The sequence below is a fragment of the Gambusia affinis genome, linkage group LG03, assembly GCF_019740435.1.
Source record: "Gambusia affinis linkage group LG03, SWU_Gaff_1.0, whole genome shotgun sequence".
Classification (NCBI taxonomy): Eukaryota; Metazoa; Chordata; class Actinopteri; order Cyprinodontiformes; family Poeciliidae; genus Gambusia; species Gambusia affinis.
This window is the reverse complement of record NC_057870.1, coordinates 31,552,526-31,569,291: the sequence shown is the minus strand read 5'-3', so window position 1 is coordinate 31,569,291 and position 16,766 is coordinate 31,552,526. Positions and strand designations below refer to the sequence as shown.

Here is a 16,766-nt window from a genome sequence, read left to right as displayed (position 1 = left end):
ACTCTGCTCAGAACTTCTCTGGTTCCTCGGAGGTTCCTGATGGTGGAACAAACTGGACACTGGAGTTATTACTGGACACACTGGACGCTCTACCAACGTGTTTACCAGATTTACTTCTTGTTCTTTCAGATCAGGAAAAAGTTTTGATAAAGATTAAAATCTATTTTCAAATCATGACTCCATTTATTCATTTAAAAACCTTTTCAGATCAAACTGAGCTTTTAGTTTCTGGTCCTTCAGTGCAGCTTCAACTTTAAGGCGTCGTGTGAATCTCTGAGTTTTTCTATAATAATAATAATAATAATAATAATAATAATTATTATTAATAATAATAATAATGATGGCATCTCCACACCTGGAGAACTGAAGTCATAAGATCCACCAGGCTGGTTGCAGTTAAACCAAATTAAATGTATATTACTATCTGAAACTAAGATTATTTTTATATGATAACTGGCTTTTAAAGTTTAAAATGAAATGATATGACAAGTTATCATGATATTTTTACATTAATAATGATGTTTTGTTTCTGGCCTCATCAGTTCTTCATTAGTAAATTATAAACAGTTTTCTAGTTTTATAGCAACAAGTCTTATTAACTCCACTGACTCTAATCTGACAGAGGCTACTGAGCCACCCCGACCTCTGACCCCCACCTGCAGTGAGGTGAGTGAAGAGTCACACAGACAGAGGAATTGAACCAACAACCATTTAATTCACTGTAAAAATTCATAATGCTGTTTAGTTGTAGAACAAATCTCAGTCATAAATATGTTATAAACTTATAAAAACTAGTTTAGTGCATCAATAAGAATCTATATGTGTAGAAAAATGTATTTGTAAAGAATATTTACAAACGTTACAATATTTTATGTCAGATCTTTCAATCAATCAACTTTATTTCTGTCAGGTTCTATGTTTTTTGGTGTATTTATTTCTAGTTTCCTGTGTCTCTGAGTCTCCATGTTGTCCTGTCTCCCTTTGATTAGTTCCCAGGTGTGTCTCGTTCCCTGATTACCTTATGTGTATTTAGTGTCACCTGTGTCTCTGTGTCTTGTCGGATCCTCGTCTACGTCTCGTCACTCCGTCGTCCTGTTCCCTGTGTTCTGGTTTGTTCCATTAAATTCATTATTTTACAATTATTCCGGTCCATTTGCGTTTCTGCCTCACCTCCACCACCGCAAAACATGACAATTTCTACTATGAAGTAGATTCAGTGACAGTGAAGTGAAACTAACGTTAACGTTTCTTTCCAAACAGGAAACTAAATTCACTAATAAACATTTTGATTTACAGCGACATGATATTTGACTGGAGTTTGTTCTATTACAGTTCTACTCTATTCACTTTTGTTTTAATTTAAATATTTCCATCTGAACATCTATAATTTATTCAGAGGGAAAATAATTGATACAGATTCATAAAAGGAGAATAAAACCTGCACCAAAAGTTGGATTAAAAATAAAAAATAAATCTGCATTTTAGAGCATTCTAAACATTTTAATACTGAAATAAACTAAAACAGCTAAACATGCTGCTGAAACTAATAATCTAATAATCTGCTTAAGTTTTTTTTTAAACTGATGAATGTAGAAACATGTTGGCTCTGCCTGATTTTCTTCAGCAGTAAAACAGGAACAGCAACTTCTGATTTTTTACTTTCTCTTTCAACTGCGACTCCGTGAAGCAGCAGCAGCTCTGATCCAGACTGAGACTAAAACCAGTTGAACTCCTGGATTAAAACCAGTTGATCAGCAGGTTTTCTCTCCTGAACCTTCAGGACGGATCGATACCAACAGACTGAAGGTGAGCAGACGGTCAGCTGGTCTCTGTTTGGTTCTTTTGGATCATTTCACATTCAGAAACATGATCACCAGGTTTTCAGCTCAGATTGGATCATGTTGGTGAAGCAGCAGGAAGGAATCCAGACATTTTATTCTCTGCAGTTCGTCACTCAGCCGCCTCCATTTTGAATCGGCTCCACCCGTTCTGGGCCCAGAACCTTCTGAACACCGACCCGTTACTTTGTTTGAGCCTTTTGTTAGATATTTATACAGCAGACATACAGATGATAACTTTACACCTAAATATAGTTTTGTTTAAAACTCAGATGTTACCTGACAACAACAAGCTGTCAGACCAGGAAGTAGAGAAACAGTCATATTTCCTGGAGTTGGTTGGAGTCACTAGATTTTATTTATTTATTTTATTTATTTATTTTTTACATTAAATAATAATTATTTTTTTTATTTTGCAGATGATTTAAGATCAGAAAAACCAGAGCCTGTAGAGTTTCTGCTCACTGACATCATGGCGACATCAGGTGAGTAACATTTCCTGTAGACAGGAAGTGGGATCATTCAGCCGCTGCTGCCCTCTAGTGGTTGAACTCAGTGGGTTCAGATATTGTGATGAAATGAGTTCATTTCTGCTAGTTTTGTTTCTTTATTGTTGTTTTGTGAATCTGGTTTTGTTAAATGTTTTGTTTGATGTTTTTATGACACTCCAAGTCAGTCTCTATTAATCTAATTTGCATTTTGCAGCATTATCTGGCAGTTTTCCTTCTCAATGCTATAAATTACATGTATGAAAAATATTATATGACTATTTATTAAATAAAATGTTGAAACGTTTTAACTACTACTAATACTATTCTTTCTGAGTCAGTATCCAGATCCAGTCTTGTTTATTATCTGGCTGAGGAAGTTCAGTGTACATAGAGGATCTTCTTGGTATGATCCATAATTTGATGGAGATTTGTGGCTTCAAATATGGTTTTCCACAGACTTATGGAGCAATAAAGACTCTCAGAGTTGCTGACCTGGTACAGATTCAGGTTTTCCAGGATCCATGTGTGTCTTTGACTCATTGGCTCATAACCTGACCAGGCAGTGGACAGGTTGTTCTGTCAAACAGCAGCTGGTGTTTGGATCCTCTGGTATTTATACCAACCTTTCTGTGCCTCTGTCATGTGATCTGTGTGTCTAATGATAGTTGGGATTGTTGCTGTACAAAAGTAGGATTCAGAAATCCAGGATCACAGATAAAGCCAGGCTTTACATAGTGCCATCAGTTCATCAGTTCATCCTGGCTTTATCTGCTTCACAAAGACCAAACCAGGATCAGGAGCTGCAGCAATGTCAGGTCAGGCTGATGTAACTCAGGGGAAAACATACCACAGATTTCTTTGCTCATTCACATCAGAATGTGAATGAAAGACAGAATGAAGTGTTTTCTGGACCTAAACAACTGCTATAGAAGTCTATAAAAATGCATTGCTGCAGAGGTTGAAGAGGTCAGAGGTCAGCCTGTCAGTGCTCAGACCAAACGCCACACACTACATCAACTTGGTCTGATGGCTGTCACCCCAGAAGGAAGCCTCTCCTGAAGTCTATAGACAAGAAAACCTGCAAACAGTTTGCTGAAGACATGTCAATAAAGGACAAGGATTACTGGAACCAGGTCTGATGGTCTGATGAGACCAAGATCAATTAGTTTGGTCAATTAGCAGGTGTGGCAGTTGTCAGGTGAGAAGAACAAAGAGAAGTGTGAGATGCCTACAGTGATGCAGCATGGTGGTGGGAGTGTCATGATCTGGGGCTGCAGGAGTGCAGCAGATGATGGGGAGTTACATTTCATAAACTCCAATATTCACTGTATCACAGAGCATGTTCCAGCAAGATAACGACCCCAAACACACCTCTAAGACGACCACCGCTTAGAGTGGTCATCTGAGACCACTCAAGTCCAGGTGGACTGGCCAAGTCCAAGTCCATCACCTGGACTTGGATGGTGATGGACTGACCAAGCATGTCTGCAGACCTAAACCCAATAGAACATCTTTGGGGCGTCCTCAAGCAGAAAGTGGAGGAGTGCCAAGTCTTGAATATCCACCAGCTTTGTGATGTTGTAATGGTTTAGTGGAAAACCATTCAGTGGCAACCAGTGAAGCTCTGGTGACTTCAGGCCCAGGAGAGTTAAGGCAGTTTAGGTAAATAATGGTGGCAACACTATTGAACCTGTTGTACTTTTATCAGCTCTGTGTGGTCACAGAGATCGGCCGACAATTCTTAAATGAATTGCCGTGTGAACCAGACTTAAGGCCCCCACATACTCAGATGAACTGTCCGCAGAAGGTTGGGTCTTCAAACTCGAGCGTACTGATTACCTTAAATTCTCTTGTGACAAATTCCTTTATTTCACACAATCCTAATGAGAACTAGATAGTTTGATGAACTATTTGGGCGCCTAGCTCTGTTTCTTCTCCATCTACAAAGCCTTAACTCACCTCTCAGTGCGGGACAGAGAATGGCAGTAACATGTCGGTTCACCCGGCAAAGACAGAGAACCGCTGCCTGGAGCAGCGCAGCGTCCTACTGCTTTAATCCTTTGATTAAATTCATTTCTCCTAAGCGTTACTCCAATAGCTAAAATGTAATTTAAACCAGGTGAGTCTTTCTCCCCTGAGAATGTGGACCGGTACCGGTACCGGACTGATTCTGAGCCTTCAAATGATTTTAACAGAAGTTTCTCATAAATTAGAAGTTGATGTAAAAATAATGTTTGTTTTATCCACTAAATGATTTTGTTCAGCAGCAAACAAGAAATCCCAACTGCAGCCTAGAGCAGCTAATCATGTAGCAGCTAATCATGTAGCAGCTAATCATGTAGCAGCTAATCATGTAGCAGCTAATCATGTAGCAGCTAATCATGTAGCAACTCATCATGTAGCAGCTAATCATGTAGCAGCTAATCATGTAGCAACTCATCATCATGTAGCAGCTAATCATGTAGCAGCTAATCATGTAGCAGCTAATCATGTAGCAGCTAATCATGTAGCAACTCATCATGTAGCAGCTAATCATGTAGCAGCTAATCATGTAGCAACTCATCATGTAGCAGCTAATCATGTAGCAGCTAATCATGTAGCAGCTCATCATGTAGCAGCTAATCATGTAGCAGCGAATCATGTAGCAACTCATCCTGTAGCAGCTACTCATGTAGCAGCTAATCATGTAGCAACTAATCATGTAGCAGCTAATCATGTAGCAGCTCATCATGTAGCAGCTAATCATGTAGCAGCTAATCATGTAGCATCTCATCATGTAGCAGCTCATCATGTAGCAGCTAATCATGTAGCAGCTCCCCAGTACTTGAATTAATCAGCCAGTCTCGACGGGTTAATTTCTCTTTTATTTTCCTTTATGTAGGTGATTCAGGTCCAACGTGATCATCACAGTCTTCAATTATCACATGCTTCCAAACGTTCCTTTGGAAGCTCAACCATAAGCTGTTCTTCCACTGGTCGTCTTAACTTCCTGCACTGCACACATTTATGAATCATCTGAGCCACCAACCTACTGCAGCCAATTATCCAAAACCCATTTATCCTGATCTGCATCTGGGTTTGACCTCTGCCTTGATGACCTACCTGAATGTGACAGTAGGACAAAATAAGATGAGTGATATGGCTATTTTTTGGTAAAATCAGTGGATATCTAAAATCTTCACTCAGAGATGAATGTTTTAATCGTCCACCAACCCGTAGCCAGTGACGTCAATAACGCGTTAATGTGTAACGCGTTACTGACATCACTGGTCGTTACACTATGAACTCATATAATCCTTATTCTCAACTTTATCAGTCACATGAAAACCAGTTTGATGTGAACACTGTTTCCACCGGGCATTTTATTGTGCGACACCGAGTACTTGGGGACTGTTGGGGCCTTTAAGATTCACAGCTCTATAATAGATAGCTAAGTTTGTCTGTCAGTGCTAAGCATCCAAAACTGCTTATGAACTCTCTGACTTTGGTCTTGTGTTTTTCTTTATTTTTGGTTTTGTAAGTCTTTTGCTTTTCATGTTGAATTCATTCTGTGGGTTTTAGATTAGTTGTAGGACTTTAATGTTGCGTTTCTTTGTTCAGCTCTAGTTGTTGTTCTCTATTCTGCTTGTCCTTCTGTTTTCTCTCATCTCCATTTTTAAGTGAATTTGATAATTTCTCCTGTTTTGCTTTGTTTTTGTCTCATTTACATTTTTCTTTGTTTCCCATAATCCCAGTGGATTTTCCCTTTTCCACAGATTAGATTCAGTTACTTGTCATTTCTTACAGTTGCATCCAGTTTCTAATCAACTACTTGTTTCTTGTTTATTAATCAACTGGTAAAAAAATATATATATTGAATTAATATGTCAGTCAGATTGTTCTGTCAGATCATCCTGTCTTGTGTTTTCAGTGTACTTTACTTTGAATAGACCCCTGGACTTCAGTTTTTGCCTTTTCTCCTTTTGTAAAGTAAAATGTTAATTTTCACTTGCCGGCCTCCTTCCTGCCCTTCAACATTAAATAATAGGAGGATATTAAAGATGATCCTCTGTGTTGAACCGTGAAGGAATTTTCCCAAACCAAAAAATATATAATAAAATAAAATATAAAGTTCAAACAACTTTTGTTCCCATTATGTTCAAACCTGAAATGCTGCTCAGTATGATCTAATATATTATGTTGTCTCTTGTTTTTTGTGTCTTGTCAGATGGGAGGCCTGTACAACGAAGAAGAAGTTATGACTTTCTACCACCTGACAGTGAGTTTAACTTCTCAAGTTTCTAATTTCTACCTTGCATCTAAAACCAGCCAGATTTGTCCATCTATTCTGAAATGTACAAATGTTTTAGTTTCCCTGATTAATGCTGAACTTGTCATTCATGTTGTGTAGAGGCAGATTTAAGCAGGCAGGTTTTAGTCTAGAAAACTGTTTTTCAGTTTTCTGGAAGTTTTCAGAACCAGAAAACCTGAGAGTCTGGAAGGTTGATACTAAGGATGCACAATATTGGATTTTTGGTCAATATCCAATATGCCGATATACTAAAACTCATTTGATCAATAACTGATACCAATAACAATATTTATCCAAAGCTTGTATGATGGACTGCTGGTGAGGGTTTTTCTCCACAGTTCTCTCTCTCACTTTCCCTTTTGGCCACCAGGAGCTCGTTGTCATGGTCGTAATGGTAGAGGCCACTCCAAAGTCTTCACTTTTCTTTTTTCAGTCATTCATTTGTGGACTTTCAGCTTGAGATCACCAAGCTGGTTGACAGCAGAATCCATAATTCATGATTCCATTTATCACAGCAAGTCTTCCTGGTCCTGAACCATCATCATGTTTTCTCCATGACCGGAGAAAACATGGACAATGATTGAACCACTGGAGCCCCAGAGCTTATAAAAATGTTCTTTAACCGTTTCCAGACCAATAGATCTGTTACTTTCTTTCTCATTTGTTCCTGAATTTCTTTCAATCATGAAAGATCTTTCAGTGTCTTTACATTGACAGGCAGGTCCTACTGAAGAGATAAAACCTCAGTTATATTAGGTTTTAATAGAGTTTACAATCACGCTTTCACACAGGGCCATGTAGATTATCTTCTCCTTAATAATAAACAAATTAATATAAAAATGCTTTGTGTGTTTACTGACTAATATTTAGATTGGTTTGATGATCTGGACTCAAAAGTGGAAATCAGGAAGTAGGTCAGTTTTTTCTCACCATTAGATCGGCATTTATAATCAACTATCTAAACTCACCCAGTCATTGATCCAGCAAGGTAGCATCACTTGCTTGTCTTCAAGCCAACATCTGCAGCTTCTTCTTCTAGCTGTTGTGTTGACTGTGATTTACAAGATCCTTTGTTGATTCAGTTGCAAAATCTAGAAGTCTACTCTAGAATAACTTTCATGTACAAAATCTCCTACTTCATCCATGTGTGGTGATTTGATTCACGACTGCCTTGAAGATTCAAAATGTTTCCCATATATATATATATATATATATATATATATATATATATATATATATATATATATATATATATATATATATATATATATATATATATATATATATCCATGTTCTTCAGCTCATGTAGTCCATGTGGCAGCTGCTGCCTCCCATCTACGCTGTTCTCTTCAGTGAGAGCAGTGACATGAAATAACACCTTGGCTGTGATTTAAGGTGGAAATTTATCTGGCAACAGAGTTTGTAACAGAGGCAAAGCAGAATTATCTGCTAACTCAGCCAGGTTTTTATAAAATGTATTATTTGGATCTTTGATGTGAAAAGTGTATTATTGACCTGCAACATTGTGAACAATTGATTATTTACTTTCATCATCAGTGCTAGTTGTGGCAGAAATTAATATGGAGCGTTTTATGATTACTATGATTATTGTCTGACTGACATCTCTCTTTTGGTTCATTAAATTTGATATCTCTCAGGAACAAAGCCAGTCTAGCCACGATTGTAACACAGTTTGACTAGAGTGGAGCTGACTGCTGGTTTACCAGTAATGTAACTTTACAGTGACCTAATATAGGATCAATACAGAGTCACAAAGTGTGTAAACGTAAAAGTAAGTTTACACGACTTGTATTGCCTGTTTAAGATGGAAGGAAATGATATAATGCAATATAATGTAGATGATATTTAATAATAATTTTCAATAATCATATATATTTGTATATTTTTAATAGAAAAACAACATACAAACATAAACAACACATGAATAACATTCTGTATCAGTTTGGATATAAGTTCAATATTATACAGGAGAAAAGCTCCAAAATGTCCACATGGGAAAACTGTCCAGGGTCGGATCCTAATTTAATGTCTACGACATTTTTCTAATTCAGTGAACCGTCATTAACTTTCTGTTTCTATAATTTCAGTGTCTGAGCTCAGAGTGGTTCTACTGGGAAGCAACTGGTACCAGAGGAACTCAGTGGTAAACTTCATACTGGGAGTGGATGACTTGAACTATGAAGTTCAGTCCTGTGTGAGAATCAGTGGAAAAGTGGAAAACATGAAAATAGCTGTTATCAACACTCCAGATCTTCAGTTTTCCACAGCAGACAGTCTGACAGAGTTTATTATAGATTGTGCTGCAGCTTCAGCTCCTGGTCCTCATGTGTTCCTGTTGGTTCTTCAGCCTGAAAGTTTCACTGAAGAGGAGAAAAACAGGATCTACAGAGTCCTTGAAACCTTTAGTGATCGATCATTTGATCATTCATTTGTACTGATTCTGAAGCCCAAACCACAGAACCGCTTCAACCCTTTACCAGTTTCTATAAATGAGGCTCTAATTAAGGAACTGATCAGAAAATGTAGATACAGACGCAGTAAGATGGAGGACATCGACCTTCCAGAGCTGCTGACTCGGTTTGGTCAAATTGTAAAAAAGAACAACAGAGAACATGTGAGATATAAACAGTTTAAAGAAGCAAGAAGCAGCTTTGAAGATTCTCATCAGAACCAGAGAGAAAAACCAGCAACAGGTTCTGATGATCCATCTGCTGGTAAGTGAAGAAATAATATCAATAAAACTTTGAGACAAATCATTTCTTGTATTGCAAACTGATATGCAATAACTTCCTGTTTCTAAAGGTCTCAGTGGAAAAACACCCAAAACTCATCTGTCATCTGAAGGTGAGTAAATTTACTGAAGAGGCCTGATTACACAGCAGCAAAGAGAAACAAAACACATTTATGTACAAACTCATCAGTAATTTATTTATTACCTAACATGCATGTTTTTAACAGTGGAGAGAAACCAGAACCAACAGAAAAACATCCATATATGAACTCTTACAACATGTCATCTTGTCACAGAAAGAATCTGTTTGGACTCAGTTTGCAAAGTCAAATTTATTTCTAAGGCTCATTTTCATTGATCACAGTTCTGTCCAATCAAAATAACAATAACAAGAAACATAAAATATTAAAAAGCCTAAGAATAAACAACACCAGTAATGTATCAGAAATCAGTCTGGTTTAAAAGCCAAGAAATTAAAATGTGTTTTTAGACATAATTTATAAATGTCTAAAGTCCTGATGTGAAGAAAAATCTGTTAAAAAGGTTTAGTACAACGACTGCAAAGGTCTGATCTCTGAGCTTTAATCTGAACCTGGGGATAGTTAGTAACTGCAGCATTTTGGACCAGCAAACGAAATAATAACAGACTGACACCTGAAAAAGATTATAACAGTCAAGTCAACAATAAGGGCATGTACAGGTTTCTCCAAGTTTATGAAGGAGAGGAATGGATTCTCCTGTGCAAGGAGCCAAAGATGGAAGAAATTAGATTTAATGACATTAACATGTTTGTCAAAACTCAAATGTTGAAAATCACAGCCAAGTTTTTCACAGAGGGTTTGTTATAAATCAGGATTGTGATCATAGAGATCAGTGGCAAAATGTTCACAGTCTAGGTCTTTACATCCTCTTGGCAGTCCAGAAAGGCCTTTAGAGGTTTTTTAAATGTTCATTTCAGCATTAGGTAGAGCTACAAGTCATCTGCATAGCAACAAAACTGAATCCCATAGTTTTTTGAAAATTAAGTCCAAAAGGATATAAATCCAAAAAAGAAGTGATCCAAGGCTGAACTCCTGAGGGACCCAATAAGAGAGCATATATATTTCAGGAATATATATTTATCTCCCAGCCTGAATGTAAAACTTCTGTTCATTAGTTAGGAATAAAAAAATGGATTGAAGTCCCTTTGATCCCAACTAAGTTTTTCTATCTGACAGATAAAGATGCCAGAATCTACGGCAGGTTGCTCAAGTCTGTCCTGTAACTTTTAGAAGCATCTTTACTCCAACAGACCAGGATCGGCTCTGAACAGACCTGCTAACGAGCCGTTCATTTGATTCAGGTGTGTTGGAACAAAGAAACACCTGAAAGCTGCAGGATGGAGGTTCTGAGAACTGGACTAGATCTCCCTGATCTATGGTTTCTATGCATTGAGGTTGAAGAGAATGAAAATATCCAAATCCTTCTTATTCAGTATCAGTTAAAATGGTGTTTAAAACTTTTAAAAGAGCATTTTACTACTGATTTGCTTATTAAACCCAGACTGAAATTCTTCAGTAATACCAAAGGTCCGGAGTTGAAGGACAACCTTCTCCAACACTTTCAGTCTGAAGTTGGAGAAAATGGTTGGATTGTTTTTGCTCTTTATAACAAAATATCACAGCACAAACCTGGAACAGCAGAGAAGAAACAAAATGACTGAGTAAACTCATAGAAAACCTGAGGTGTGGTTCATGCTTCACTGTAAGAGAATGTTAAAGTGTTGTTGTCTGAAAAGAATGTGAATACAACCCGACAACAAGAAACAAAATATGATTTTATAAACATTTGTCATCTCAACTGTTCATCTTTGATGATTATGAGGTGATATGTGAATAATTGTGTTATTTCTTAATTTTCTCTGTGTTGCAGCTTCTGGTTTTAGGATTGTGATGTTGGGGAAAAATGAGGAAAAAAAGACCAAACTTGGTAACTTGATTATTGGAGTGGAAGAATTTCACCAACAAATGTTTTCCCAAACCAAACAAATTTTTTCCCAAACCAAACAAAAGGTTCCCCAAAGCAAACACAGTGTGGCCTCCAGTGGAGAGTGGAAAGGAAAACCAGTAACAGTGATAAAAACTCCTGACATGTTCAGTCTGACTGAGGAGAAAATCCAGAGAGAAGTGAAGAAATGTGTGAGTCTCTGTTATCCTGGACCAAATGTTCTGCTGCTGCTGGTGATGAAACCTTCAGACTTTAAAGAAAAAAACAGAGAAACTCTGAAGTTCATCCTGAGTTTGTTTGATCAAGATGCCTTCAGACACTCAATGGTCATTTTAACAAACAACAGTGAAAAAAGTTCCTCTGTCAGTGACCTGATCAGGATGGTTCAGGAAAGATGCTACAACATGAATACTAATGACCGCAGTTTGATAATGAAGCAGATTGAGACGATCATAGAGGAGAACAGAGGAACATATCTGACCTTCAGAGAAGAAACCAGCAGGTCCAAACAGATGAAACCTCTGAACCTGGTTCTGTGTGGGACAAGAAACGCAGAGAAAACCTCGCTAGCGAAGGTCATTTTGGGTCAGACAGAACTTCATTTGGACTCCAACCCTTCAGACATCGTCAGGAACGAAGGAGAGGTGTGCGGCCGTTGGGTTTCTATTCTGGAGATGTCTTCACTGTACAGAAAAGCTCAGCAGGAAGTGATGGAGGAATCCTTCAGGTGTGTCTCCCTCTGTGATCCTGAGGGTGTCCACGCCTTCATCCTGGTCCTACCTGTGGGTCCCCTCACTGATGAAGACAAGGGAGAGTTACACACCATCCAGGACACATTCAGCTCTAGAGTCCATGACTTCACCATCATCCTCTTCACCACAGAGACTGATGCTGCAGATAAAGATGTTGGTGACGTTATAAAGGAGAGCAGAGACATCCAGGATCTCCTCCAGATCTGTGGAGGAAGATATTTTGTTCTGGACATCAGAGACAGACGGCAGGTCAGAGAACTGATGGAGACGCTGGAGAAAAATGTTTCTGACAGGAAGAAAGGTTCATCTTATACAACTAAAACATTATTATGGGGCCAAATGGAGGAAAAACTGCAGCTGCAAGTAGAACTGAAGAAGTTTAACACAAACACTGCTCTCACAGGTAAATCAATTTTTAATGTTAACAAAACTTCAAATGTTTTGTTTAATAGAACAGTTTTATGAAATCAGTTTATAGTTTAAATTAGTGAAATTGTGTTACAGTTAAAGTAGTTTCACAACTCTTGCTTTTCAATAACAGACATTTTGTTAAGATCCTGAGTTTCTTTATGTTATATTTTGGATTTGATTTATTGATTCTGGTTTCATTGTTATTCTGTTCTTTCGTCTCTTTCTTTGATTAGGTCAACCTGTTTTTACTTTAGTTCAGATCTTTCTAAGTGATTCTAGTTTATCATGTTTATTTTCTGTGTGTAGTTACTCTAGTTCAATAATGTTTCTTATGTCTACCCATTCTTTAATGTTAGATTCATTTCCTGTTCCCTTGTGCCACTTTCTCTCAGTCTGTCCTCAGTCCTACAGTCAGTAAATCAGTTGTTTCTTTGTTCCACATTCACTCTTTGCTGATTTGGTTTCCCTGTTAAATCCTGTTATACCTCCATCAGTATCCTGACATCCCTTTTCCTTGGATTTCTAATTTTTATTCTGCTATGGGTGTCTTGGTTCTCTGTGATCTTTCTAAGTTTCTGGTTTATCGGGTTTTTTTTCCATTTTATCTGCAATACTACTCGTCATCTCAGTCTGCTGCATATGGGTTTCAAACACATCATGATGTATTTGAAATCAAGTTTACTTTTGCAGATCTTGTTAAAAGTTTTCAACATCATTGTAATTGATGATGTTTGTTAATTTTAATTTTTTTTTTTTGCCAAATCTAATAATAGGAAATTAAAAAAGTGTCTTTCAAATGACAATGTAAGAGATTTTGAAAAGAGTATATTCTAAAGAGAAAAAAGAGAAATGCTTTAAATATTATACTTATTCAGAGAATAAATAGAAAATATTTTGAAAACTCTTCTTATAATTACTGAGTAGATTTTTGTATCTGTCTATCTTTCATGAACTAAAAGGCTTAACATGTTAATCCAATATTAATTTTAATTGTAGGCACTAAAAAACCAACCGATTCAACACCATGCACCATTCTAGAGATTACAATACCATTAAGTTTTACAAATGTAATAAATTACATCAACAAAGCAGTTTTTTTTAAATAATGATTTGTGGCTGAATGAAATAATTGCTATATTGAAAAACAAAAGTCCAAAGCATATTCAGGCTTTTTTATTTTTAACATTAACTGGAGACATTCATAGGTTTTTAATTTCTTTTATCTGAATTTCTTACTATTGCAACAAAAACTATCTTAACAATAACTGTGAATATCATAATTATTGTAGCCTTTAAATATAATTCTTATTTTGAGTTTTCTTCTTCACAGACACTGAAGAACAGAACCCAGATTGTCTCCGGATCGTTCTGATCGGGAAAACTGGCTGTGGGAAGAGCTCATCAGGAAACACCATCCTGGGAAAACAGGAGTTCAAATTCAGTTTATTTCAAGACACAGTGACTAAAAGCTGTCAGAAAGCCTTTGGTCAGGTGGACGGTCGTCCTGTTGCTGTGGTCGACACTCCTGGTCTGTTTGACAGCAGTTTATCAAATGAAGAAGTTAGTGAAGAACTGGTGAAATGTATGAGTCTCTTGGCTCCTGGTCCTCATGTTTTCCTGCTGGTTTTAGGGATGAGTAGATTCACACCAGAGGAGAAAGAGACATTAAAACATATCAAGGACGTTTTTGGGAAAGATTCTGAAAAATTCACCATCATCCTTTTTACTGGAGGAGACAAACTGGAACATGATAAAACACCAGTTAGTGAGTTTATTGAACATTGTAATGATTCCTGTAAGAAGCTGATTTCTGACTGTGGAGGAAGATTCCATGTGATCAATAACTATAATGATCAGAACCGATCTCAGGTCACAGATCTGATCAGAAAAATTGATGACATGGTGAAAGAAAATGGAGGAAGTTTCTACACCAACGAGATGCTGCAGGCGGCCGAAGCTGCTATAAAGAAAGAAATGAAGAGAATCCTGAAGGAGAAAGAAGAAGAGATGGAGAGAATGAAGGAGAAGATGGAAAGAAAACATAAAGAGGAAAAAGAAAAAATGGAAAAAAGAATGGAGGAAGGAAGAGCAGAAATTGAAAGAGAGAGAAAAGAAAAAGCTGAACAACTAAAAGAAATGGAAGAAAGAATCAGCAAGGAACGAGAAGAGAGAAAGAAAGAAGAGAAAAAAAGAAAGGAGGAGGAAGAACGACAACAAGAAGAGTGGGAGAAAAAACGAAAAGATTTAGAGGAAAAAATCAGATCAGAATCAGAAGAAAAAGAGAAAATAAACAGAAAACTGGATCAGAACCGAAAAGAGATGCAAGAAGAACGAGAAACCCGTGAGAAGGAAAGAAAAGAGTGGTGGGAAAAACGACAAAGAGAGGAAGAAGAGAGAGAGAAGGAAGAGCAACAAAAACTAAAAAAGCTTCAAGAGAAATTTGATAAAGAAAAAGAAGAATATGAAAATAAACTGAAAGAGGATGAAGAACAAAGAAAAGAAAAAGAGGAGAAAATGAAAACTGAACTTAAAAAAATGGAAGAAAGAATCAATACAGAGAGAGAGCAAAGATGGAGAGAACAAGAAATTAGACAAGAAGAAGAAAAGAAAAGAAAAGAGGAAGAAAAGAAACAACAGTTTGAGTGGGAGAAAAAACGAAAAGATTTAGAGGAAAAAATCAGATCAGAATCAGAAGAAAAAGAAAATATTGACAAAAAACTGGAAGAGATGAAAAAAGTGATGGAAGGAGAAAAAGAAAATATGGAGAGGGAAAGAAACGAGTGGTGGGAAAAAAGACGACAAGACAATGAAGAAAAACAGAATAAAATGAAAAAGATTCAAGAAGAATTAGACAAAGAAAAACAGAAACTGGAAAAGAAAATGAAAGATGATGAAATAAAACATGAAGAGATGGAAAAGGAGAGAAAACAGAGAGAAAGACAATTGAAAGAAATGGAGGAAAATATTAAAATGGAGAGAGAGCAGAGAAAACAAGAACAGAAAAAAAGAGAAGAAGAAGACAAGAAAAGAAAAGAGGAGGAAGAACGACAACAGCAGGAGTGGGAAAGAAAACAAAAAGATTTAGAGGAACAAATCAGATTAGAATCAGAAGAAAAAGAGAAAATAAACCAAAAACTGGAAGAGAAAAAAAAAGAGATGGAAGAAAGACGAGAAGAATGGGACAAAGAAAGGAAGAAGTGGTGGGAAAAACGACAGAGAGAGGATGAAGAGAGGCAAGAGGAGGAGCAAAGAAAACTAAAAAAGCTTCAAGAGAAATTTGATAAAGAAAAAGAAGAATATGAAAATAAAATCAAAGAAGACAACAAAAAAAGAAGAGAACAGGAGGAGGAAGAGAGAAAACAACTGGAAGAAAAATATAAGAAAGAAATGCAGGAAATGGAGAGAAAGAAAGAAGAAGAGGCCAGAAAACAAGCTGAAGAGTTTAATGAGTTCAAGGAGAAACATGAAAAAGAGATTAAATCTCTGATAGAGCAACATAAAACAGAGTTACAGCAGGTAGACAAACATTGTCCCTGTTTTATTTGTAAAATTTATAGTAAGATGTTTATGGGCCAGGAGGACGAAGAGAAAAAAGGAAAATAAAATAACTTGTGTTAAGAAATTGAAAACAATTAAATGATCAGCGATGATATCTAAAGAAATTGAGAAAAATGCAAAAATGACTAAAATGTGATGTTCCTTTCAGTTTCTAGTTTTATACATTTAAGAATAAAAAGATTTGCATTTAATTCTACTTTATAAAATTAACATATGATGAATGATGTTTATGCATCAACTGTCATTTTTAGTTTATTGATTTAAAAAACATGAAAAATCTGAATTAGAAGAAGCAAGATGTTCCTCAGAATATCCGTTTCCTTTGAAGTCTAATCTGTTAATGTTGTGAAAACTGACAGAGTGGTGAGATCTTTCCAGGAATATACAGAAAACAGATCATAAAGGCCTGAGAGACATAAATAATCTTGCATTTTGATTTATTGTTGATTAAAAAATATATTCTTTTAATTACTGATTGATTATAAGAAATGTATTCTGGCATTTTGATTTGTTAATGATTATAAAAATTAGATTTTTGTACTGTGATTTACTGATGATCATACAAAGAGTTGATGTAATAAAGAGCAGATCAAGAAATGAATAACACAATGAATGGTGAATAGAATTAACCTCAGATTATTATTATAAGAAGTTTCATCCATCCATCCATTTTCTGAACACCTTCTT

At 36.5% G+C, this 16,766-nt stretch overlaps 1 protein-coding gene across 1 annotated transcript; it reads left to right on the top strand.

The window, feature by feature from the left end:
- Window positions 1-1,742: 1,742 nt before the first annotated feature.
- LOC122827952 (GTPase IMAP family member 8-like) lies at window positions 1,743-15,128 on the top strand (the record flags this gene model as incomplete). Its single annotated transcript, XM_044111091.1, has 7 exons — window positions 1,743-1,806; window positions 2,258-2,323; window positions 6,537-6,587; window positions 8,729-9,355; window positions 9,444-9,485; window positions 11,284-12,513; window positions 13,852-15,128. Coding segments are annotated over exons 2-7 (3,240 nt in total), but the record flags the coding sequence as incomplete, so codon positions are not given.
- Window positions 15,129-16,766: the final 1,638 nt, after the last annotated feature.